Here is a 26,086-nt window from a genome sequence, read left to right as displayed (position 1 = left end):
GAGTACTCCGATTACAGGATATCTCTAAAAATAGTAGTAGTAGTGGTAATACACAGAGTACACTGTGGCGGGGTGTGGTTTGTGGTGTCGGGGGAGGCTGACTCACACACCTGATCTCATCATCTAATCATGTCTCCCCTCTAAAAGATGTTTTTGCTGGACCTGAGGTGAAGCATGTGTGTGGTGTGTGCTACAGAAGCAGGGCAGCTGGGAAGCTGCACAGCCAATAAAGACGTGCAAAATGTTGTCAAATTTGTTATTGTCACATACACACAAACACATACAAACACAGAAACCAAAGGAAAATGAAATCCTGCAATAAAGCTTCTGTAAACATCCCTGCATGTCTGATTCACCTACTTCATCCCTCTGCGTGACATTTCTTCTTTAGCTTAAATACACCAGCCTTACGTGGATCAGTGTTAATCCATATAGGAGTGTTGTCTTCCCACGTTAACACATAAAACTGTGCCATTACAAGACCTATAGCATATGTCTGATAAAGTGGTGCAGTCAGTCCTAATGACAAGTTCACATGTGCCACAGTCAGCTGTCAAAAGGCTTCTCCAAGCATTTCTATTTATCATGTACATGACACTTCCCCCACTAGTAATGTATTCTACCCCCTGCTGCTCTGTTTATGCAGTGTTCGCCTTCATGGTGATTTCAGATCGCTGCTTTCTCGGTGTCTATCACAGGGGACAAAGAACAGCTAAACTGGATTGTTAGTCTCTGCATCAATTTTCTCCTGACGTTATCTTTTCAGCACTGCTCGTCTCTTTCATATTCCCGTTCCCTCTCCCCCTCTCCCTCGTGGTTTCATTTCCTCTCCGTCATCCCTCAAACACATCTCTTTTCTTTGCCTTTTAGATGTCCTGACCTCTTAAAATTTCCCAGCATCTATGTCTGCTGCCACCACAGTGTGTGTGTGTGTGGGGGGGGGGGGGGGGGGGGGGGGGGGAATTGGAGGGCTGTTCATTATACGCACACACACACACACCTGCTGTGGCTGTGTAATATTTAATCCAGTACAGTTCCACTGATGCTCACTGCTGGCACTTTATCTCTATACATGGCTTGTTACACTGTTGACTAAGCAAAGAAATAAAAAGAAAAAAAACAGAGGCGCTAACATCGTGTCAGTGCACTTGAAAGTCAAAGAACAAAGACTTGAGGTACTGTTGAAAGGTAAGTCAGTGGAAGAAATAAGGGTGTGGGTGCAAGACGAGGGGAAAAGGCCTCTGAGGTAAAAACATCTGATTGAAGGTGAGATTTGAAACACAACAGTCAGGGTGGAAAAGACAAAGCATAGCAGAAAAAAAGCAAGAAACGCAGAAGGAGAAGGCTTTTTTTTTGGGTGAGGAGTCGACTGGAGGCGAAAGCTGTGATCCTATTTCTCTCTCTTCATGACACACTTCATGAGTTGCCAAATTAGACGTGGAAGTTATGAAAAAGCACTTGAACAGGCAATTATTTTCCCCTCATGAAAATCCCTGTGTTAGTGTCGACTTATTAGGAGATGAATGTGCCTGGCATTTAGCTTGTTGTGTGTTGCTCAAATGAATGGAGAGAGCTTTGGAGGGACTTTATTAGTCTCTGACACGCAAAACGCACTCACATGCTGCTTCAGAGATTAAAGGGTGTGAGAAAACTGGAAACCCATAAGCACCTGAACGTGTTCAGAACCCATTGTCTTCTAAATAAATGTATATACTCCTCATTTGTTTTGCATTTTTAAGAAACCATAATTATTACCTGGATTAAATTTACTAATGGGCAAAACACCTGACACCACAATATAAGAACTACTTCCTGGTTATTAGATTTGTGCAAAGAAAACCCTTTGCTTATCCTCACCCCCAGATTGAAAAATGATCGTTAGGGTTAGCTTGTGCTTTAGCCACATGCTATTCAAATCAGTTCATTTCACTTTCATATATATATATATATATATATATATATATATATATATATATATAGCACCGAATGATAACAATAGTTGCCTCAAGGCCTTTTATTCTGGTATAATGGTAAAGACCACACAATGATAGAGAGAAAACCTCAGTCAAATAACCCCCTTTGAGTAAGCACTTGGCGACAGTGGCAAGGATAAACATATTTTTAACAGGAAGAAACCTCTAGCAGAACCAGTCTGAAGAAGGAGTGGCCGTCTGCCATGACCAGTTAGGGGTGAGGGGAGTAAGACAAGACAAAAGACACACTGTGGAAGAGAGCCAGAGATTAAAAATAACTAATGATTAAATGCCGAGTGGTATGTAAGGTAAACAGTTTAGTTTCAGAAACTAAAACATGTCTCACTGGCATCTTGTTCTCAGAGTTCTGCTGTTATAAAATATTGCATTTGGGCAAATTAAAGAGGTGAACGTTTATATAAAAGCATAAATGTAAACCTAACCCTATCCCTATTTCTCCTGTGTATCCAGGCATGTAGGTGCAGAGGTTCAAATTCCTATTTTGCCTTGCATGTTAGGGAAATTGGTGAATGTAGATGTGAGAATCATCAGTAAGACATAACATAATATATAAGTAGAAGTCAAATTCAAATTAAAAAGTATCTGAATAAATTGGAATGTACACTTTTACACCTTTTTGGAAATTGTCAACAGAGGTTCAGGGTATATTTGTTCAAGGTACAAACCACATGTGTACAAATTGATACCCCCTTCAAGGGTACCAGAGCATAGCACCCCACCTTATATTCTAATGACCCACTGACAAGAAGTTGTACCTGTAAAGGTATAAAAACTTTGTAAACATTTCTTTAGAGTTTTGTCCATTTTTCTGCAAAAGGATCAACAACAACATAAAAAATCTGAGGAACTCCTTGCACAAACCATAAAGCATATATTTCTTTGGCAAATGTTAGCTTGACTAACATCATTAATCACTGCATTTGAACTGCTGCCAATCCAATGCTGAAATGTCCTAAAATGCAGTGGTTGAGCCCATGCTTTGTGGTACACATATCTTGTAACTGAAAGTGTATAGCTATGTTATATTCGTTCTTCAGCTATAGTGTGCATAGGAGTATTGAAAAACCTGTAAATACTTAAATCAACCTGAAGATGCTTATGGTGAAACAAATACCTGCTTATTTAAAAACAAAAATGTCTATGGGGACCCATAATAAAGCTTACAGTAGCGTAATAGGCCCACTGGGAAGGTGTAGCATATTGAATAACGTGTTTTAGATCACAATTTTTTCAGTCTGGGCAAAAAGGGAAGACATTTTTCAGAAAATTGCTGAAAGCTCACAGAGGGCTTTTCTGCCTCTTAAAACTTGACATTTAGGAGAATCACTAAAAAAAAGAACTGATTTGTATGATGTGAACATGTTCCTTTATCACAGAACTTATGGGAAACCTTGCCATACACATGTAGGTTATGTAATCATAATCCTCTATAGTCACATTATAAGCAGAATAATTCCCAGGTTGTGATGTCAGAGAGACAATTCACTTTTGGATTTATGCCTGAAAAATAAATGGGTTCTGTACCCCCTTTTACTTCAATTTCCATTTCTAATCATTTTGTTCAGGAGAGCTTTTGCTGATTAATTTAATACGATGCAAACTGAGTATGTCAGACACTTTGAATCCAAGAATGAAATTAAGAAATCAACAGGGGTCTAAAAAAACCTCAGGAAATGTCATGCTGTAATAGCGGAGAAAATAAATGGGAACTGCATAATCATAAAAATGCAGGGCAATATTTCTGAAGTACACATACTATTTTGCGTACATTGTGTGTGTGCGTGTGTGTGTGTGTCTATGAAGGTAGGGTTGTTAGTCCCCAGAAATCATATGTGGGAAATAGTTTCTTGGAAATAAACTGTTTTAGGCACTAAGTACAGTTAAAAAAAGGTCATTTCCCAATGAAATCTGTTAAAAAATATTTGATTAGCTGCACAAGTGGAACTGAATGATCTTACTTCTGTTCGCAAGGATTTCCTACATAATATAGACTTAGGACTGTTTTGAAGTTACAGCCATTTGTATAGTTCCCTGTTTCAGAGGCTTGAGATGCTCTGCTACACCTTCATGCAGTCTTAAAAAGTAAATTCAAGGGATATTATAAACATTTTTCATTAAGTGAAAGTCTGAATTTCAATCACATCTTGATTGTTTGATTTAAAATCAAACAGCAATGGTGTTTAGAGGGAAAGACCTCAAAAACTGTGTCGTTGTCCAACAAACAAAACTGTCTTGACATCCATAGAAGACAGAGGTGATGGATGATTGTAGGATCTTTTTTTGCATAGTAAATAGATATCCCTTCACAACAGTCTAGCAAGCAAAGTAAAAAACACTCTCGTCAGCATATTATCATCCAAGTCTACCACAAAGAAAAGACTTAATGAAAGAGGATTCGCCACAATCAGTGATCAGCTTGACATGCAGAAACACCAGATTAGACCAAAAATGACCTAAAACCATCAAAGTGGTTCTGGAACAACATTTTTTTGAAAAATGAAACTAAGATTAACCTGTACTAGTTTGATAGGAAGATAAGGCTAAGGAGATAGCTTAGAAGCTGACTGCCAGTACTTTATAGTACAGATGAACAATAAGTGCAAACCAGGGTTTTTCAAGGTGAAGAAGCAGAAATATTCTGCAGTGGCTAAGTCAATCCCCTGAGCTCAACCCAATTGATTATGCATTTAATTTGCTGAAATAGAAGCATAAAGCTCTGTCTCTCCAGAGAAGCCGGGGCTCTTAAGACCATAGTCTTTGTTTAAAGCTTTTGTTTACATTACATGAGTTCATTATACTACTCAGGAAAGGAACTGAGCTGTTACACCAACAAGAAAGAAAGCGTACAGTTAAGAAGAAATCAGGGTTACCCTACAGTGGTAACATTAAATAATATGAGACAAATGGACTTAAGAATGAATGAGATTAGCAATAGCAGCAATTTCTCAGCTGAAAGTCAATATTAACAAGACATTTTTGTGGAAATAACAACCCAGAACAACAATGGAGCATAAGGAATGCTGGCTAAGAAAGGAGGAGAGGAAATGTCCAGTAATGTTAACACGCTGAAGCACAGGGTGTTTCATTGAGAATGCGGAAAATACAGTTTAAAAAAATTCAAGTCAAGGCCCTTTGGCAACATCGCTTTCTTGCACTCTAAATTACATTCCCAGTTTGCTTTTACAGAAGCAAAGGACAAAAATGTCTTTTGAATGACATAACATATGGATCCTGAAAGAGAATAGAAGACATTAGTGCAGTACTAAAAGTAACTCTAATGATGGTTGTAAATAAATTATTCTAGTTACAATGATATAGGGAGGACGTCTGAACCGTTCAGATGGAGTAGTTATTTTTAGCTCCAGCTTTGTGAGACAGAGAGAGGGACTCATACCCATCCAATGACAAACATTACATATTACAGTATTTGTCTTACATGTCCTTGGTCAGGAGGCTGTCTCATGCCGTGCTTTTAACACACACACCAACACACTGCAAGCACAAACTACATCTTTGCTCCCTGCATATGTCCTTGGTGAGCAGGCTCAGCTGTTAGATCACAGGGCTGGAGGATAACATGACACACAAAGCCTTTAAGTCTATTTAAATGTTCATAGGGTGCCTGACAGTGGAGAGACGGTGTGTACATGTAGGAAGTGTGAGTGTGCGTGAATGACAGCGCATGGGGCGTATGTGAGAGAGAATCGGCATGTTGTCGCTGTCTGAGTCAGCGTGAGCATGCTTTGGTGCCGACTTTGAAGCTTAGACTTAGTAAATCTTGTGTGTCAGGCGTGTGTATGCATGTGTGCATGTGCATATGTGTGTCTGTGTGTGTGTTTGTGACTTCGGAGCAGACCGCTGGCTCAGTCTCAGTGGACTTCTGAGCCACTGAGCTGGCACTGTGTGTGTCAACGGAATATAGTGATTTGAAACACTGGAAGTTGGTTGGACATGTACACACAGGTGCAATCTCCTGGAACACACACACTTCGCGTGCTTGGAAGTGTGTGCTGTATTTACAACTGAGATAGTCACAATGTTTTATTTATGAAATACCAATCCGGAAAAAGTTTGGGCAATGTATGAAATGTAAATAAAAACAGACAGCAAATCTCATAAACTTACAAACCAATACTTCATTCAGAATACAACATTTAAAACAAACCTAACATTTTATGTGTGACAAAGAAAGTCTCATCTTTATAAAAAATAAAAAATTTCATGGCAGCAACACATCTAAAAAAAAATGTATGGAACCAACGAAAGGAAACAGCATCTAATTAGATTAACTGGCAACAGGTAGGGATCATAACTGGGTATAAAATGAATGTTTTTCAGAAGATAAGATGTACTTAGGGTCACCAGTACACATCAGAATGATGTTCCTTGATGTAAAATTGTGGAGACTGTAAGTATTTCATCATCTACAACACATAATATGACCTAAAGATTCCAAAATGTGGAAAGATCTCTGTGCACAAACAACAAGGCCAAAAAAAAAAAAAATCAATATTGAATGATGTGATGAGCGCCTGATGGTATGGGGGCGTAACATTACCCATGGAATTGGTAGACTGCACATCTGGAAAGTGCTGAAAGGTATATGCAGGTTTGGAGCAACATAACCTCCTATCCACACTAATAAAAGTAATGATATCTTATATTTGTATACCATCTTTTTTAGGAAAGGCTTTGCGTATTTCACCAACACAATGCTAAAGTAGCCGCATGCAGTCTAGACCGTTCACCAATTGAAAACATTTAGCCCATCATGAAGTTAAAGAAATATGACAAAGAGGACCCAGGACTGTTGAGGAGGTAGATCCCTGTATTAGACAAGAATGGACAATATTCCGTTCCTGGAAGTCCAGGAATTAGTCTTCTCAGCTCCCACATGTTTACAGACTTTTGTTAAAAGAATAAGGAATGCTATTCTACATGAAACTCATTATTTACACTTAATATAAGGTCCTTAATATAAGCACAAGACAAATCATTTTTATATTTAGCAAATATATCTCTAAATAAATCAACTACTTGGTAAAAGTTAAAGAACAAGTTACTCTCTTAGATTTAGGGTTTAAGCACCAAAATGACACAAATGATGTAGAAAACAGAAATTACTTTGGCAGTGTTAGGCAAGAGAAGCTATACCTGAACTGAGAGGGGTAAGAAAAACCCAATTTAGTTGCTTGCAATCTACAGAGGTGTGATTTCACGCACTGTAACTACACATAATGCTGTTTTCCAACCTTTGTTTTCTTGGTTTCCAGACATTTAAAACCATCCAGAACATATGTGGTACAGATACTTTGTGAAATACACTAGATCCATACATTGGTGGTGCTGGTAACAGAAACATGTCATTGTCTACAAACAGAAAGATTTATGTCTGACGTTTTGGTTTGAAAGGGGGCTGAAGCCTGCACATTTGTTGTGCTAGTATGCATGTTGGTCTTCCCCTGCTTACAGGGAACAGCACTTACTCAGTCAGCCTGATAAAGAGAGCATTATGGAAGCAATCCATTTGTCTGGAAAAGGCTTGCAGATGAAATAAAATAGCCGGGCTGCTGGGGGAAAGAGAATACAATTTGATGCATTAGTCAACGTGTCAAAAAGTATTTTTCCAATTTGTTCTGTGGAACTTTAGGAGAGTTAGAGCGGGCATTTGTTTTGAGAGCAGCCAGTGGAGCCCAGTGGTGCTGAGAGAGATGGAGGGAAGAGAAGAAAAGAGGGTGAGGAAAACTGGCAGAGACATTATGCTTTAAAAGTTGCACAAGGCAAGGTTTTTATGTTAAAAATGCCCAAGTCATAAACTAGGGCCTGGAAGAAAAACTAAACAAGCTTGTCCTGCTAATAACACAAGATTGACCCTGATTAGAGCAATTTGCATACTTTTAATTTTTCTATCTTTGTGTTAATATTTGCATGCTTTATTTTTACTGCCAGATTACTGTTGAAGCGCTAGTTTTTGAGGCACTCCATGAACTGAGATCATGTCTTTGAAGCCTTGTTTTATTTATTTACTGTCATGAGAGTAGGTTTCATTTGAGCATTTAGAGCAGGGGTGTCAAACTCAAATACACAGTGGGTCAAAATTCAAAACTGGAACAAAGTCGTGGGCTAACGTTAATATCTATTGAAATATATTTATTCCTCCAGATATAAGAATGAATCTTTTCTTATGAACTCAAACATGTTTTGCTGAAAAACTGAATATGGAACAAGCAAAGCTTAATACTAAACAATATATATATTAGCTGTATAATACCAGTAGGCCAGTTCTAATAGTAATTTGGTATGGCTTCAAATTTGGCCCACGGGCCAGAGTTTGACACCTATGATTTAGAGGGACATGTTAAACTGGTGGTCTGGGAATCCTGCCCCGGGAATTTTTTAAGCTTCAAACACTTTCTTTTCTGCATTCTTACGCTGTGGAAAAAGAAATCATAAAAATCATGCACAAGTAAACTTTATATATACGTGAATATAACACAGCAAGTGTCCATGTCTAACTTTTAAGAACAAACTGAATCTATCTGTAGCCAAAAGGATGCTCCATATCTCAGTGTCATTATAAAAGTGTGTGCTTTTAGAAATGACTCAGTGAGGATTCCAAGTTTAAATCTATGCAACACACTTCTGCACTGAGCTTATATATGGCTCATTCCGCCTCAAGTCAACACACTTGTAGAACTTTTTCTGCTTGACAGTCTTTGATTTGCATAAAAGTTTAAACATATAAAATGAGTGATGTGAAATCTTAGCTTCATATATCAAACACTTATTTTATATGCAGTATGTATTTTAAAAATGGTCCATCAGCCTGAAATTTTCACTGACCTTTCTTACCATTAAAGTGAGTAAAATCTCCAATTCACATTGGAACACACAATCGGTGACAATGACTGAAAGGTATATTGCTACATTTCACAAAAATACAAAAAGAAGAATTTTATGTTAAAATCGTTTTAAATGTTTTCGTCATCTTTTATGTTGAATTGAACAAATCTCACAAGCTGTACTACAAAACCTATAATATAATATATAATAAACTATAATATCAAATTGATCTGGCTGCAATTTCTTGTTTTGCCAGTACATTTCACAGTGATTCATCGCTCTCTTTCTATATATTTTCTCTAAAATGTGTAATAACAAAGAAGCAGAGAAACAGAAAAAGAGCAAGGTGAGAACAAAATAGAATTCAGGCTATAACTGTATTTGTTCCTTATTTCATTTAGTTACTCTCAGCAGGCAGGCACAGAGCAATTACGTTGCAAATATTGAGCACGTTTGATGAGAACACATCTCCCTCCAGATACGACTGCAGCAATCAGGAACAGCAGGGCGCTGACCTTCTCCCAGCAGGGCGTTGATGAGGCATCGCCGACATGTGCAGACTGACTTTTTTAACTAGAACACATCTGGCAGTCACATTTTATTATTTCAGAAATACTAAAGCACACTCAAGCACTGTGAGTGATTTGGGCCTTTTCAAGTTGTGTGTTACGCTTTGAAGAGCCAATCTAAAACCACCGTACAGCATGGAGAAACGTGCTATACTACAGGCCTTCTTCACAGAATTTTTCTCTGTCGTTCTATATGTCACATCTGTGTTTGTATTAGTTTTGGGGGGTTTGTGTTCTGTTTTGTTCATCTTTCTCAAGTATGGTTTTTATGAAAGGATGCTGCAGCAGCAGCTTACTGTTATAATGGCCTTATGTCCAATTATTTTTTCACTTGACTATGAAATAGTTGATCACTACTGAGAGACGAATAATACATACAGTACATGAAGTAATAATAAAAACTCTTGATGTCCTACTACGCAATCCTGTGAGACAAAGCCTGATCCAACTCTCTGTACACTGATGACCTTAACTCTAAATGCCTTTATACACCGGGCGTGTAGAGGCGTGTTTTGGATCAAACTCAATTTTTCCAATTTTTTTGTCATGTCTGTTGTCCTCTGTCTGCCTCACATTAAAGGGTGAGTATGTCCCAGAACAGAACCACACTGCTGGTATATATTATATATAGCCACTGAGCAACAGGGAAATGCAAACTTCCTCAAAGACAAGCGAGTAGAAGAGGAGATCGAAGCCAGGTATATAGAATCTTCAGTGAGCATCACACATGAATTACAGATAATTAAGACATTCAGAATGATATTTTTGTTCAAAATGAACATAAATAGAGGTGACTGGAAACATGCCTGTTGGCAGTGTCAAACTAGACTAACTTTGTTCATGACTGTAACGTGGTGGTGCTGTGAGGTTCAGCACCAGCAGGTTACGCTCATACACACTGTATGACGATGTGTATGAGCGTATGTGGCCATTTCCTTTAAAATCACTGCGGCACGGCCTCTTTCTTTCACACACTCCCACTTCCTCCCGTTCTCTCCTTCACACTCGCTCACACACAGTACACTCAATTACGCAGCACTTGATCATCAAGGCTTCACATATAACACCCTCTCATCGCCTCGACACTCGCTCTCCATCACACGTACACACTGGCACTACTTAATCATCACATACCACGCAACACACACACACACAAACCACACACACTTATCAGCCTCTCATCATTTAGAGTGGTGTAAAGTGGGTTGGAGTTGTGATATTAGTTTCATTAAAGCAGCCGCTAATTACCGAGGCCTGAGAGACAACAGAGGAAACAATAATATGAGGAAATGTGGACGTGAACTCTTCGGAGACTCTGAGACTGCTGTGTTCTACACCAAGTGGCAGCTGATGAGCGCACAGACATAAATACAAAAGCTTGGGAGCTTACACAAATTCAATCATTTACATACACTGTATGCCACCTTTAAAATATGCACACTCCTCCTCCTATATCCCATATATTAGGAGTCTGAAAATTAAAGGGCAAAATGGTCTAATGTTCACATGGTAAAGTGTCTGTTCCTGCCTCATTTAAATAATGTTGAACTGACATATTTTTCTAAACATAAAGTTACTCCTTTCGTAAAGTTGATACCACATACAGCATGGACATGGTTGGCTGGTCTCTGAAGTCCCATTTTAAAAGCTCAACATGAGGATTTTTTCCATTGCCATCTTGGCAACCTTTGGTACCTCAGCCAAATCTCCATTATGAACAAGACTTGCAAAATAGACATTTTATTAAAAACAACCCCGAATGAGTGACTGGGCCAATAAACTCAGCAGGAAAGTATTCACAAAAGTCAAGCCAGAAAGCTGTGTTCTAATGGAAATATTTTGAAACTATAGACATTTGATGGCTTTCAGATAGAAAACAGGTTACTTGATTTGACATTTCATACTGGTTACGGTTGGTATCTACATACCGATGTTACTACCAACCAGTGTTGGGGAGTAACGGAATACATGTACCGGTGTTACATATTTAAAATACAAAATATGAGTAACTGTATTCCGTTACAGTTAAAAAAGGTGGTATTCAGAATACAGTTACTTTGTTGAAATAAATTGATTGGCTGTCCTTTCCTGTTTCATATGTTAGGCTATGTGCTCTTTTGAAAAATTCCACGCTGGTGTAAACCTGAACATCACACAAATTAAGAGGCTCTAATGCCTGTGTCTCAATCTCGTGGCCCAAGTCACCTCTACCCGCATAATGACGGAAGAAATATTTTTAAAAATTATTGTTCAAAAAATTATTTAATATGAAGGCAATAGGCAGTGTGTTACAGACATAGCATGTATGAAACATGTAAATATAATAATAACCACTGCAGCCAAAAAGAGTGCCTGACAAGCCCAGTTATAAGATTTGTAAGATACAGTTGTAAGATATTAAGACTTACAACTGTTTTCCCCAGAAACAATAAGTTCCATTGGAGCAGCCTTTCAACGCCTCTTTCTGTCTCTCGCTAGCAAAGTTGACCCAGACAACAAAGTAAAGCTAGTTTTTGGCTATGAGCCCGTCACGAACACGACGTATTAGCCAGAGGTCGCTTATACCGAAGCTCCCTTAAATTAGCATGTATTACTAGCAGTGATGGGAATAACAGCATTACAAGTAACGACGCTACTTTTTTCAGTAACGAGTAATCTAACTAATTACTATTCCTATTGTTACAACACCGTTACCGTTACTAACTGTCAGGGTTCCTGGGTCGGTGACCCAGTGTTTTCAGTTTTGCCACATCAATGTTTTCACTTCCTGTTTTTTCCCCCGTGTCAGCTTGTCTCTCGTGTCATTAGCAGTGTTGCCAACTCCTCAGTAAGGAAAATCGCTATTGGTTGTCCTAAAAGTCGCTAGAAGTCGCTAAATGATGTCATCGCCTAATTTGCATAATTGGTCATGCTAATGTAATTGTAACCTACGCTGCTGGAGAGAGAAATAACATCGTGGACGAGAGATAAAGTGAGCAAAAAACGTCCTAAATGCATTTAGAATTTATTTAGAACTACAAATTAAATTTCTTTTAGCAATTATTGTTTTTTTTAATGTCACAATTCCAACCCTGCTCCTTTACCCGGGCTTGGACCGGCAAAAGTGACCCGAAATAGGCACTCTGGTGGAGTTACTTTGTGTGTGTGTGTTTATAAGTAGTTTTAAACCTGATCCACAAAACAGCATAAGAGTAAAAGAAGAACTGACTGCGTTACAGCACCTGCTGCTTGTTGAGAGTAAAAGCGATATGGGCTTTCACGTCTTTTTTTAGCGACTTTGTTTAGAAAAAAAGTCGCTAGGGGGTCTGAAAACTCGCTAAATATAGCGACAAAGTCGCTAAGTTGGCAACACTGGTCATTAGTCAGATTATGTTCAGCTCTGTACTCACCTGTTTCCAATCATTGTCGTCATTCAACCTGTGTATTTAAGTTCCTCGGTTTCACCAGTTCTTGGTCGTGTCATTGATGTTCGTGTGATGTTGTCCTTTCCGTGTGTTCTCTCGGTTCAGTCAGCCATTCAGTGATCCAGCCAGTCAGTGTCCGTTCACCCTCTGTTCATCCACTCCTTATAATAAACCTTCACCAGTCTTCACCTACCTGCGAGTCCTGCATTTGGGTTCCTTCTTCCTCGCCTCCACACAACACCTGACAGAATGACACGACCCGTGCCACGAAGACACGATTGGAACCCAGCGGACTCGGACCTCTATGAGCGGCAGGAGGCAGCGCTTTCCCGTTGGGCAGAGGAGCTCAGGGGAAAACAGCGGCTCTTCGCGGAGAGAGAGCACGTCTTCGAGGGGACTCGCCTGGCTCTGGGCGGGCCTCGGAGACGCCGCGTTCCCCCACCTGCTGCCTCACCTGCCCCGGAGCATTCGCCGCGGAGAGTGGGCGTTTCATGCCGCGCTTTGGCCGCTCCCTCTCTCGCCGCTCCGCTCCTCGCTCACACACCGCCGCCTCATATGCCGGACCTCCACCTTCGCCACGGCACAGCGGCTACGCCTCCCACCTCGGCTCAATGGAGGCTACCGCACCAGAGGCTCAGCTGTTTACCCCGGCCGCTTCCTCTTCCCGGAGAAAGCAGCGCACACACCGCCATAATATGGACCATTTTCAGCGACTCCCGGCGGTGAGTTCCAGTGACTGTTTTCCACACCCTTCATCTGATTACTCCCTTAAAACGCACAGTACACTCACTTCTGATTCATGGGGAATTTCCCTCCTGGAGGACGATGTGGACTGGGAAGACTTTTTCTGCTCTGCTCCCTCTGAGCTGGGATTCATTAAAGACAATCCCCGCACTTCAAAACCTCCGAAGACTGTTCAACTAAAGACTGTAAATGGTGATGGCAGAAAGGCCAGAGCAATCTCCGATAAATCTGTTACGTTCCGTGTGTATGCAAACCCTAGGCCTGCTCACTCTAGGACTGTTTTATCTGAGCCTGCTCCTTCGTCCACCTGTCAGCCTGTTCCGGTTTCATCAGCTCCGGCCACTGTTAATAGTACTCATGCACCCGAACCTGTCGGTATCACTCACCCAGTCATTATCTCCACACCTGTCAGTCAGCCTATACCCACACCAGTGCCAGCTCCCATGAGGAGGGCAGCTGCGACCCAGCCTACCTCTACACCCGTTCCTTTTTCTCGGGTGGGGGTGACTGGTGTCCAGCCACCTCCCGCGCCCGTCCCAGCGCCCAGGCTGAGGGCGGCCAGGATCCGACCTGATCCCCCTAGAGGCTCGGCTGAGACTCTCCAGCCAGCGCCCTCACGCTCCGGAGGCACGGAAGAGCTAACCTGTCCACCTGCTAATTCGCCAGCCCGTCCATCTCCTCACTCAACTTTCCATGCCCTAGCACTATCTCTAGTTAGGCTAGCTGACCTGTCCCCTGCTCAGGCACCAGCCTTACTAGCCCAAGCTGCAGCCTTATCCCCCTCACTAGCTCAGTCTTTAGCTCAGCCATTAGCCGTACCAACCGCAGCTCAGCCATTAGCCTCACCGACCTCTGTTTATCCATTAGCCTCCTCCGTCCAATCAGTTCACACTCCTGCTCCAGTCCAGCCTGTAGTCCAGCCTCCTCCGGTCCAGCCTGCTCCAGTCCAGTCCCCTGTAGTTCAGTCTCCTCCAGTCCAGTCCCCTGTCCAGTCAGTCCAGTCTCCTCCAGTCCAGTCCCCTGTCCAGTCAGTCCAGTCTCCTCCAGTCCAGTCTCCTCCCGTCCAGTCAGTCCAGTCGTCCCCCGTAGCTCAGTGTCCTGTTCTCCAGTCGCCTCCCGTAGCTCAGTGTCCTGTTCTCCATTCGCCTCCCGTCCAGTCAGTCCAGTCGCCTCCCGTCCAGTCAGTCCAGTCGCCTCCCGTCCAGTCAGTCCAGTCGTCCCCTGTAGCTCAGTGTCCTGTTCTCCAGTCGCCTCCCGTCCAGTCAGTCCAGTCGCCTCCCGTCCAGTCAGTCCAGTCAGTCCAGTCTGCCCCTGTCCAGTCTGTAGCCCAGTCACCCGTCCACCATCCTGTTCAGTTCCCGGACCTGCAGCCACAGCACCCAGAGCCAGCTGTGAGCCCTCCTGCTCTCCAGCCAGGGGCTTCCGCGCCCGCTGGCCCTAAAGCTGTGGCTCCGTCACCCCCGGCTCCCGTGCCGTCGCCTGGTCCAGCCTCAGACTCAGCTTCAGCTTCTGCTTCGCCTGGGCCAGCCTCAGCTTCTGCTTCGCCTGGTCCTGCGGCTGCTGCGCCGTCGCCTCCAGCCACGTTCTGGAGGTCATCGCCGGCGTGGCCGCCCACCGGACCTGCTCAGTGGCCGCCGCCGCTTCTTCCTCGCGGCCGCCCTCCGGACCTGCTCAGCGGCCGCCGCCGCTTCTTCCTCGCGGCCGCCCACCAGAACTGTCTCGGCCACAGGCCACGTGGCCGCCCACCTGAACTGTCTCTGTGTGGACTCCTGGAGTGCTACTGCTTGACTGAGGAAGAATAAAGTAGTCGTGGTAAGCCAATCACACGCCCACTTTAAGATGACAAAGCAACAAGGTGATATATACCAGTTTTTAAATTGTGTTAATAGGCCACGTAAAACCAGAGTCATGATAAACAATATATACGCTTGTTTTTTCCTGAATAGTTTCGTCACGTTTGCTGTCTAAGGACAGCGCTAGCAAGCACTCTCTGCTTATGACCAAAAAATTAAAAAAACAAAATAAAAAAACAGCCCGTTCGTGTTGGTGGAAAACTGTACCACGTCGACCAATCAAAAAAAAATGATATGACAACATGACATTTAGTTGTTTAGGAAGAGGGGGAAGTTTTAGGCGTGAAATCGAAAGAGAGAGAGAGAGAGAAAGAAAGACAGCAGAAAAAGAGAGAGAGCGAGTTTTGAGATGTGAGAGATTTGTGATGTTTAGTGTGTTTGGAGTGTGTAGTTAATGTGTTGTCTTGTGTAGATAGTGTGTAGTGTTGTGGATAGTTTTGTGTTGTGTGTCACAACAATGAGGCGACTGCTGTCTCCAGGTAAAAAACAGGATGAGTGATACACCTGCAGGTATCAGGCTGTGATGTTCTCCTTCATAGTGGACAGAAATTATTTTTTGGAGTGGCACAAATAATTTGTGTGACATCTTGTTGAATGGAGAACACCTGATTGTTGTGTAAATAGTTTGAAATGGTTATTTAAAAAAAGGGTAAATGGCTGCAAATAACTTTTGATTGCCAAAATTGCGGACTATGAGTGGAGAGCATAAAAAGTTCTTATTTTTAACCTTATCAGTTGTTCACTAGCACTGGTCTCTGGTTCATGGTCGATGTAAACAGCACGGGTGGCCCGCTTGATAGGGGAAAAGTGAAATATAGGCTGCAAATCCTATTCACATTTAGCTAGCATTAGTGCTAGCCAGTTGGTATGTTACTGTCTGCTGACAGGCTCTCTGTCACTCTGTCCTGCTTTAGGCATAGCATTGTCTTAAGTATTATCTTCATCTCAGTTCATTGTAATAAGCTATACTTTCACACTTGTGGTGCTTGCTCTGCAAACACAGTCCCATTCGTTCAGTTATTTTGGTAAAAGTTTGTGTTAAAGTGACAACTTACAACATATCAATACTTATCAGTTAAGTATAATCAGCATAACAATGAGGCTTTTGTTTTACTCGAGTTGTTCTTTGCATATGATTACTTTGCAAATTTCTCCAAGGGAACCCAAATGGCCAGCAGCAGCCCTGAATGTGAGACTTTCAGAAAGCTAGAGCTACTTTGAACCTGCAGGTTATGTGCCTCAAATTATACTCCTTTTCGTTGCTCCAGATGTGGGGAGGCAGATGAACGTTCGAGGTGGCATCGTCCCCTTCTTTTGTGCTGAAATGTGCGTTTGCATTAGATTCTTTTTTCTACGTGCCTTTGTTTATGCATAAGTGTTAGTTGTTCTTGGAGTGTTCCAGGAAGGGTTATCTTTTTGTCAATAAAATCCATGTTAATGATTGAAACAATGTCTCGTGTCTTATAAGTAAAATAAACATGTACAAACTACTCATACACATGAATTAACATAATCTTGATGTAATTATAATCAGGGGTTTTGTTTAATGAGGGTTCTTTGGGTGTTTTGTGACAGATAAAACCCACAATCTTACAGGGAGCTCACTTAATTCAAACTGAAAGTCCAGTAAATATTCAGGAAATTTGTGTTAAATAACACTTAAAATCTAAATTTACATGTGATATTATGTAAAATTAACAGTAAATTGTAATTTTAAAGCCTCTAGTTTTTTTTGACATGTTTTGAAAGATAAATCAAATTATTTTGTGCTGTATAATGTAGTATTACATCAAATATAATTGAATATACAACTTTTTTACATCAAATAGTGTTATTTAACCCAACTGTTAACTGTATATTTCTGTACATTTAAGCATTATTATTCATATTGCCACATTCATTGACCTTGTTTATAGGTAATTTCATTGTTTAATCACATTAAAATGTTCTTAATTTAATGTTTAAAAGCACTTGGAAAAAGGAAAATCCCATGTAAAATTAGCGCAACAAACTCTATTTTTATTACTGAAAATAATTGTATTTTTATGAGAAAGTTATTTTCTGTTATTTACGGTATTATTTTGGCGCCCCAGCTGCCAGAATATTACTGGTTTTTTGGAATTTTTTTTTTTAACAGTGTACCTTTGATGTTGCGTGACGAACTCTGTATTCCTCGACCACACGTAAAAGCAAAAAAGGAGTTTTAAAAAATCTCAGTTTTCGGTGATTCGAAACGCCGTTTACATGTGGACGAAACAGCTGCGTTTTCAAAAATACCCGTGTAGGTGTGGCCGTAGCATAAAAGAGTTGATAGTTTATTTTATTACTACCTTTAATTTATTGCAGATTACTTGTATTTGCTTAACTGTTTACTAAGGTGTGAAATAAACCACAATGGAGCAAAATATGGGTGTGTGTGGTTGGAGGATGTGTTTGTGTGTGTGCGTGTGTGCGTGCGTGCATGCGCGGGGGGGAGGGGGGCGTGACTTGCAGTCAAGTAGAGATTTGTCTGCTACTGGAACTCGTTGAGTCTCTTTGTTATTTGGGCTCTAATTTGAGTTGCTATTAATTTGCCATTTCTGATGCTGGTGACTCTGATGAATTTATCCTGACTCTTGGTATTCCTTTCCTGGGGTGGTCCTCATGTGAACCAGTTCAATGTAGCTCTTGATGGTTTTTGCAACTGCACTTGGGGACACATTCAAAGTTTTGGCAATTTTCTGACTGACTGACCTTCAGTTCTTAAAGCAGGGGCGTCACTAGGTTTTAAGGACAGGGGGAGCTTAGGCCCCAAGAGATGCACACGATATGAACGAACGTAGTGAATGAGCACAAAATTTCACAAACAGAAAACAAAGAAAACTGAGAAATTGTTTTCCTACTTTTTTGGACAGATTAAACATCCTAGGCCACCAATAGATCTATTGTTTTATTTCAGTCTGTTTTAAAATACAGTACAACAATCAAACAGAGGAAATGTGTTTGCTGCCTCAATAACAAGAAAAAAACTGAAAATAAAAAAGTACATAATTTTTATGGCTGCAATCACCAGTTACTTGGTGGGTGGAAGCATCAAAGAATGATGTCTGTTTTTAAGAGTGGCAAATCGGTCAATCACTCTGTTGTGACCCAGATGCTGAAGCGTGTCTTTTTCAATAGACATGACTGCAAGACTGTGAAGTCTTTTCTGACCCATTGTTTGACGCAGCCAGGAGTGCAGCCGACGCAGTGCACTAAAGGACCTTTCGCACGAGCAGCTGCTGACAGGCACTGTTAGGGCAACTTGGATGGTTGCCTTCAGAGAGAGAAACATGTCTGAATCAAGGAGGTTGTACACAGACAACATATTTTCGGGTGGAAATCCAGCCTTACCTTTCCAGGTAAGAAAGTTTCTGGCCACCAGAACCTCCTCTTTTGTCAGATCAAGTCTGTAGTGCTTTGCAAGTTCATTCAAGTGTGGTTCACTCAAGAAGTTCTCAGATTTAGGACTGCATGCCTGGATGCCTTTTAGCAGCCCTGCATCTACACTGCAAAATCTTTGATCAAGCTCGCCAACCATCCGATCCACACAAGGGAAAAGTAACTCTCTTTTCAATGTGTCTGAGTTGTTCAATTCAGTGCGTGAACCCACAGTTGCCTCCAGGACAAAATCCTCCATCATCTGTTTGTGCCTTGTCTTGGCACCTGGTTCAGGGATACTGTGGGTGTTACACAGGGCCTTGGTTTTTTCATACAACTCTGTAGCAAATGCATCTGAGTGTTTGCCCTTAGGTTTGTCACACACAGCTTGTTTGCAGATAAAAGCTTCTGCCAGGTCTAAAGTCTCTTTCTCCAGGAATTTGTAGAGTCCTTCGGTTTTAGACAGAATCGACTGAAACATCAGTAGTGCATAGACTGCTGAGAACTTGTAGAACTTTGCTCTGAGACCAACAGCTATGGGGGATCCAATTGTATGCATTGCAATGTCTCAAGAACTGTACTGACTGATCGCAACTGACATGCCCAGCGAGTGTTTGAAAGTTGCACAAGCTCAAAGCTCCAAGCTTTGCCTGAGTCTCCATGAACTTATGATGATTGACTAGGGAGGTGCTGAAGAAAGAATACACACACTCCAAAAAGCTGAAAACCTCCACAGCCTCTGGGACAGCCTTGCAAGTATTGCACAAAACCAGGTTGAGTTGATGAGCATAACAATGCACATAGATAGCCTCAGGATGGAACCTTCTAAAATGTGCTCGTACACCTCCAGTGGAGCCACTCATAACGGCTGCACCATCATATGTTTGTGCTACACACTTAAGCTCTGCAAGACCATTGTTTTGGATCTGCTGCTGAATCTCATTTGCAATGCTACCCCCCCAAAAACCCATCTCCATAGAGACTGTGTCTGCTTCCAAAAAGACAAAAAACAAACTAAAAACCAGCAACAAACAACTTAAACATTTACAAAGAAAGAATAATACAGTATCCACATCTGAACCAAAGAGTAAAACAGTGAAATGTGGATTATTAAATATTAGGTCTCTCTCCTCCAAGTCTCTGTTAGTACATGACTTAATAATTGATCAACAAATTGATTTACTCTGCCTTACAGAAACCTGGTTGCAGCAGGATGATTATGTTAGTTTAAATGAATCAACACCCCCGAGTCATTCTAACTACCAGAAATCTCGAAGCACAGGTCGAGGGGGCGGTGTGGCAGCAATTTTTCACACCAGTCTATTAATTAATGAAAGACCAAGACAGACTTTTAATTCATTTGAAAGCCTGATGCTTAACATTGTCCACCCCAGCTGTGAAACTCAGAAACCAGTCTTACTTGTTATCATCTATCGTCCACCTGGGCCTTACACAGAGTTTCTGTCTGATTTCTCAGACTTTATATCTGATTTAGTTCTGAGCTCAGATAAAATAATTATTGTGGGTGATTTTAACATCCATGTTGATGCTAAAAATGACAGCCTCAACATGGCATTTAATCTGTTGTTAGACTCAATTGGTTTCTCTCAAAATGTAAAAGAACCCACCCACCACTTTAATCACACTCTAGATCTTGTTTTAACATATGGCATAGAAACTGAACATTTAACAGTGTTTCCTGAAAACCCTCTCCTGTCTGATCATTTCTTGATAACATTTACATTTACAATAATTGATTACGCAGCAGTGGAGAGTAGACTTTATCAAAGTAGATGTCTTTCTGAAAGCGCTGTAACTAAGTTTAAGAATATAATCCAGCCACTGTTATCATCGTCAATGCCCTGTACCAACACAGAGCAGAGCAGCTATCTGAACGCTACCCCAACAGAGGTTGATTATCTTGTTAATAATTTCACCTCCTCACTACGTACGACTCTGGATACTGTAGCTCCAGTGAAAACTAAGGTCTCTAATCAGAAGTACCTGACCCCGTGGTATAATTCTCAAACACGTACCCTAAAGCAGATGACTCGTAATCTGGAGAGGAAATGGCGTGTCACAAATTTAGAGGATCATCATTTAGCCTGGAGAAATAGTTTGTTGCTTTATAAGAAAGCCCTCCGCAAAGCCAGAACATCTTACTATTCATCACTGATTGAAGAAAATAAGAACAACCCCAGGTTTCTCTTCAGCACTGTAGCCAGGCTGACAAAAAGTCAGAGCTCTTTTGAGCCAACCATCCCTTTAACGTTAACTAGTGATGACTTCATGAACTTCTTCACAAATAAAATTTTTATCATTAGAGAAAAAATTACCAATAATCATCCCACAGATGTAATATTATCTACAGCTACTCTTAGTACCATTGATGTTAAGTTAGACTCTTTTTCTCCAATCAATCTTTCTGAGTTAACTTCAATAATTACTTCCTTCAAACCATCAACGTGTCTTTTAGACCCCATTCCTACAAAACTGCTCAAAGAAGTCCTGCCATTGATTAATTCTTCGATCTTATATATGTTCAACCTATCTCTAATAATCGGCTATGTACCACAGGCCTTCAAGGTGGCTGCAGTTAAACCTTTACTCAAAAAGCCATCTCTAGACCCAGCAGTCTTAGCTAATTATAGGCCAATCTCCAACCTTCCTTTCATATCAAAAATCCTTGAAAGAGTAGTTGTCAAACAGCTAACAGATCATCTGCAGAGGAATGGTTTATTTGAAGAGTTTCAGTCAGGTTTCAGAGTTCATCACAGCACAGAAACAGCTTTAGTGAAGGTTACAAATGATCTTCTTATGGCCTCTGACAGTGGACTCATCTCTGTGCTTGTCCTTCTTGACCTTAGTGCAGCATTCGATACTGTTGACCATAATATCCTATTAGAGCGATTAGAACATGCTGTAGGTATTACAGGTATTGCACTGCAGTGGTTTGTATCATATCTATCTAATAGACTCCAATTTGTGCATGTAAATGGAGAGTCCTCTTCACACACTAAGGTTAATTATGGAGTTCCACAGGGTTCAGTGCTAGGACTAGGGATGGGTATCGTTTAGGTTTTATCCGATACCGGTGCCAAACCGGTACTTTTGAAACGGTGCCGGTGCTTAAACGGTGCCCAAACCGGTGCTTAAAGAATGGAAAACACAAAATTGGTCCAAAAACCTCTCATGTTCAGCTGTTTTTTTGTAAAAAGATAACAATGTTAGTCTTTTCTGCAGGTATAGGGCATATATGGTATCACTCTGGGCTGGAAGCAGTGCTTAAACAATGGAAAAAACACAAACTTTGTCCAAAAACCTCTCATGTTTAACTGTTTTCCACTTTTTCTTCGGTCATTTTAGCCTTTTTGGCCAGGGTGAAGGGGGTATCTGACATCAAACAAGAAGACAGCCGCATGTAGCTATGATGGTGTTTGCTAGTTCACGTTACATGCATTAATTTAATAACGCGGTTAGCTTACTCAACGTAAATTACACACGAACAACATTAAGCTACTCACGCAGAGAAGAACGGCTGCTGCTGCCATCATCATTTCTGCTACACTGGCAGGGCTAGGTTCATCGGATTTAAAGTGTGACCTCCTTTGACAGTATCAGCTTAAAGCACTTGTTGCAGGCTGCTGAGTTTGCATCTTTTGCTGTGAAGTACAGCCAGACTTTTGACCGCTTTGCCTTGGGCATTTTTAATCTGTAGCTCTGCTCTAAAAGAACGTACGTACCTGGACCCGCCTACTATCCTCGAAACGTAAAATGATTGGCTAGAATCTAAAGTGTATCATTCCATACCAGTTGGTGGCGGTAATGCACCTTTCAGTTGTTTGCCAACCACCAATAGAAATGTAAGGAAGAAGAAAGTGTATCACAGCTCAGGAAAAAAAAGCACCGAAATAAAGCACCGAAATGCGCGCTGCTTTTCGGTCTGGTTACTACCGTTTATGTCAGAACCGGTGCCATGATGGCACCGGATACCGGTACCCATCCCTAGCTAGGACCAATTCTGTTTACATTATACATGCTTCCCCTAGGCAGCATCATTAGAAGACATAGCATACATTTTCACTGCTATGCAGATGACACCCAGCTCTATCTGTCCATGAAGCCAGATAACACACACCAATTAGTTAAACTGCAGGAATGTTTTAAAGACATAAAGACTTGGATGGCCACTAACTTTCTGCTTCTTAACTCAGATAAAACTGAGGTCATTGTACTCGGCACTGAAAAGCTTAGAAATATGGTATCTAACCAGATTCTTACTCTGGATGGCATTACCTTGGCCTCCAGTAACACTGTGAGGAACCTTGGAGTCATTTTTGACCAGGATATGTCCTTCAACGCACATATTAAACAAATATGTAAGACTGCGTTCTTCCATTTGCGCAACCATCTCTAAAATTAGAAATATCCTGTCTCAGAGTGACGCTGAAAAACTAGTTCATGCATTTATTACTTCCAGGCTGGACTACTGCAATTCATTATTATCAGGATGTCCAAAAAACTCACTGAAAAGCCTTCAGTTAATTCAAAATGCTGCAGCAAGAGTACTGACAGGGACTAGAAAGAGAGAGCATATTTCTCCTGTTTTGGCTTCCCTTCATTGGCTTCCTGTTAAATCCAGAATTGAATTCAAAATCCTGCTCCTCACATACAAGGTCTTAAATAATCAGGCCCCATCTTTTCTTAATGACCTTGTAGTACCATATCACCCTATTAGAGCACTTCGCTCTCGCTCTGCAGGCCTACTTGTTGTTCCTAGAGTATTTAAAAGTAGAATGGGAGGCAGAGCCTTCAGTTTTCAGGCCCCTCTTCTGTGGAACCAGCTTCCAGTTTGGATTCGGGAGACAGACACTATCTCTACTTTTAAGATTAGGCTTAAAACTTTCCTTTTTGCTAAAGCATATAGTTAGGGCTGGACCAGGTGACCCTGAATCCTCCCTTAGTTATGCTGCAATAGATGTAGGCTGCCGGGGGATTCCCATGATGCATTGAGTTTTTCCTTTCCAGTCACCTTTCTCACTCACTATGTGTTAATAGACCTCTCTGTATTGAATCATACCTGTTATTAACCTCTGTCTCTCTTCCACAGCATGTCTTTTATCCTGTCTTCCTTCTCTCACCCCAACCGGTCGCAGCAGATGGCCGCCCCTCCCTGAGCCTGGTTCTGCCGGAGGTTTCTTCCTGTTAAAAGGGAGTTTTTCCTTCCCACTGTCGCCAAAGTGCTTGCTCATAGGGGGTTATATGATTGTTGGGCTTTTCTCTGTATCTATGAAGCGCCTTGAGGCGACTTTTGTTGTGATTTGGCGCTATATAAATTTAATTGAATTGAATTCAATGGACTGGGCATCAAATGATTTTATCTCTGCAAGTGCAAGGAAATGCTCCTTCACTGCACCCTCTGACATGTACCTGACACAAACAGCTAACTGCTCTGCCTTTTCATCCCTTGCCTCATCTGCCATGATGGAATAGACTTTAGACTTTGTCATTTCAGATACAATGACAGTAGTAACCTCCTGGGCACAACAGTCAATCATGTCATTCTGGGTGTTGGTGAGATATACTGTGCATTTTTGGGGATTATGTTTTTGAAGAAAAGGATCAAACTCCTTCAAAAGCTCTATGCACGCAAGAAAATTCCCTCTGTTTGGGCTGTCTTCACCTTCATCATGGCAACGAAAAGAGAGTCCCTGTCTCCCTAACATAGAGGTTACTGCAACAATTTGTCTGAGATACTCCCTTCTTTTGACTATCTCACTCACATTTGCAGTTGCTATCATCTGTGCAACGTTTCCCTGTTTGCTAGTTCCCTGGTAGCTTTTCCATGTAACAACACTGTCATGTGTTTGTGCCATCATGCTTGCCAAAGATGACTAAAGCTTTCTTCCAGTTCTTGCAACCGCTACTGACCAAACAATCATGTTTGATGTTTTTGCCAAACACTCTACATGGGAAGCAGAAAGCTGCATTCTGGTTGACTGAATATTCTAACCAGTTGTGCTTTTCAAACCAGCTGTGGTTAAATGCTCGCTTCTGTGTACCAAAAGTATCATGTGGATAGCTCTTCAGCTTTACCTGTCTGGGCCCTGTGTCTTTGTCACCTAAATCAAACCTTGTAGTAGAATGAGTTGCTGCAGCTGCTTCATCATTTTCCCTCTCTTGGCCTGTTTGCTCTCCTCTCTCTGTAATAACTTGATCTTCCTCTGCAGCTCCTATGTCTCTCCTTGCTCTCTCTGACTTGAACTTGCCTGTTGACCTTTTTTTCTCCTTCTGCCTCATCCTTCAAGATACATTAAAACATACAGAATTGTAATGTAAATTGCTAATATTATGACTTCTGCTCACACGCCACAATAATTTGTTGCTCCCAAATATTTTGAAGTTACAAACATTACATTTTGAGCTCGCATGTGACTAAAATGGTTGCAATTTAAAGCCCTGAAAAATATTACTAAATTACTTGAATTGAAGTAATATTAAAATAGAACCCTCAAAAATATGTGAGTGAGGCTAATTTGTCTTATATATATATATATATATCTTTGCTCTCTCCACTTTCTAACCTTGACTCTCCTAAATAAAAGCTCAAGTTAAACAGGTCTTATGTGTTGTACCGTGAGTGAAATATTTCATATACATATTGAGTTCCACAAAATTCTAATCAGACTGTCTGCATCACAAATTACCCCATCCTGTGAAATCTTTGACTCAACTCTCCAGTAGAGGTCTCTCCCCTCTCACTCTCTGTGCTCCTCTGCCCTGACTCCTACAGGTTAATGGGGATGGAGGAGTGATTATTAGTATTTCCACTGATGATAACCATACCTGAATGAGCTCAGCTCAATTTTTCAGAGGTAAAACGAGTGACAGAAATTAACATTATGCTAACAATTTAACTTAGTGCGCTAGCCAGGTTTTTATTTGGGAGCACCTGGTTCATTAATTACATGGGACTCTCTGCTGTTAGCTGGAGCTAATTGTTACTACCAGCCAGTGATGAAGACTTACTTTCTTGAAAAACTTGCGTATATCCATGATTTCTTGCTGTTTGCCGCATGTACGCTAGTATGTACGCTAGTGTGTCCGCAGGTGTATACAAGCGGAGTGTAAAGTAGCAGTGAAAACGAGGACTGGATTTTCAGTAATGTGGATGTCCCCTGTGAACAACTGGAACGGATTGGATAATGAAGCACTGACGCTACCTTAACAGTGTAAAGTGAAGGGGACCAACCGAGTTATGGTCATATTTATGTGAATAG

The 26,086-nt window shown here is 41.2% G+C and overlaps 2 protein-coding genes across 2 annotated transcripts; both read right to left on the bottom strand.

The window, feature by feature from the left end:
• Positions 1-18,341: 18,341 nt before the first annotated feature.
• LOC146523813 (zinc finger MYM-type protein 1-like) lies at positions 18,342-19,556 on the bottom strand. Its single transcript, XM_085134255.1, has one exon. It carries the CDS (start codon positions 19,363-19,365, stop codon positions 18,460-18,462), a length of 906 nt encoding a protein of 301 aa, XP_084990381.1. The 5' UTR covers positions 19,366-19,556; the 3' UTR covers positions 18,342-18,459.
• Positions 19,557-23,217: 3,661 nt separating this feature from the next.
• On the bottom strand, positions 23,218-25,440 carry LOC146523812 (zinc finger MYM-type protein 1-like). Its single transcript, XM_085134265.1, has one exon. The coding sequence runs from the start codon at positions 24,683-24,685 to the stop codon at positions 24,134-24,136; it is 552 nt and encodes a 183-aa protein (XP_084990391.1). The 5' UTR covers positions 24,686-25,440; the 3' UTR covers positions 23,218-24,133.
• Positions 25,441-26,086: the final 646 nt, after the last annotated feature.

This window comes from Neolamprologus multifasciatus, chromosome 2 (assembly GCF_963576455.1).
Source record: "Neolamprologus multifasciatus chromosome 2, fNeoMul1.2, whole genome shotgun sequence".
Classification (NCBI taxonomy): domain Eukaryota; kingdom Metazoa; phylum Chordata; class Actinopteri; order Cichliformes; family Cichlidae; genus Neolamprologus; species Neolamprologus multifasciatus.
Note: the sequence above shows the minus strand (reverse complement) of the source record. Positions and strands in the feature narration are given on the sequence as shown.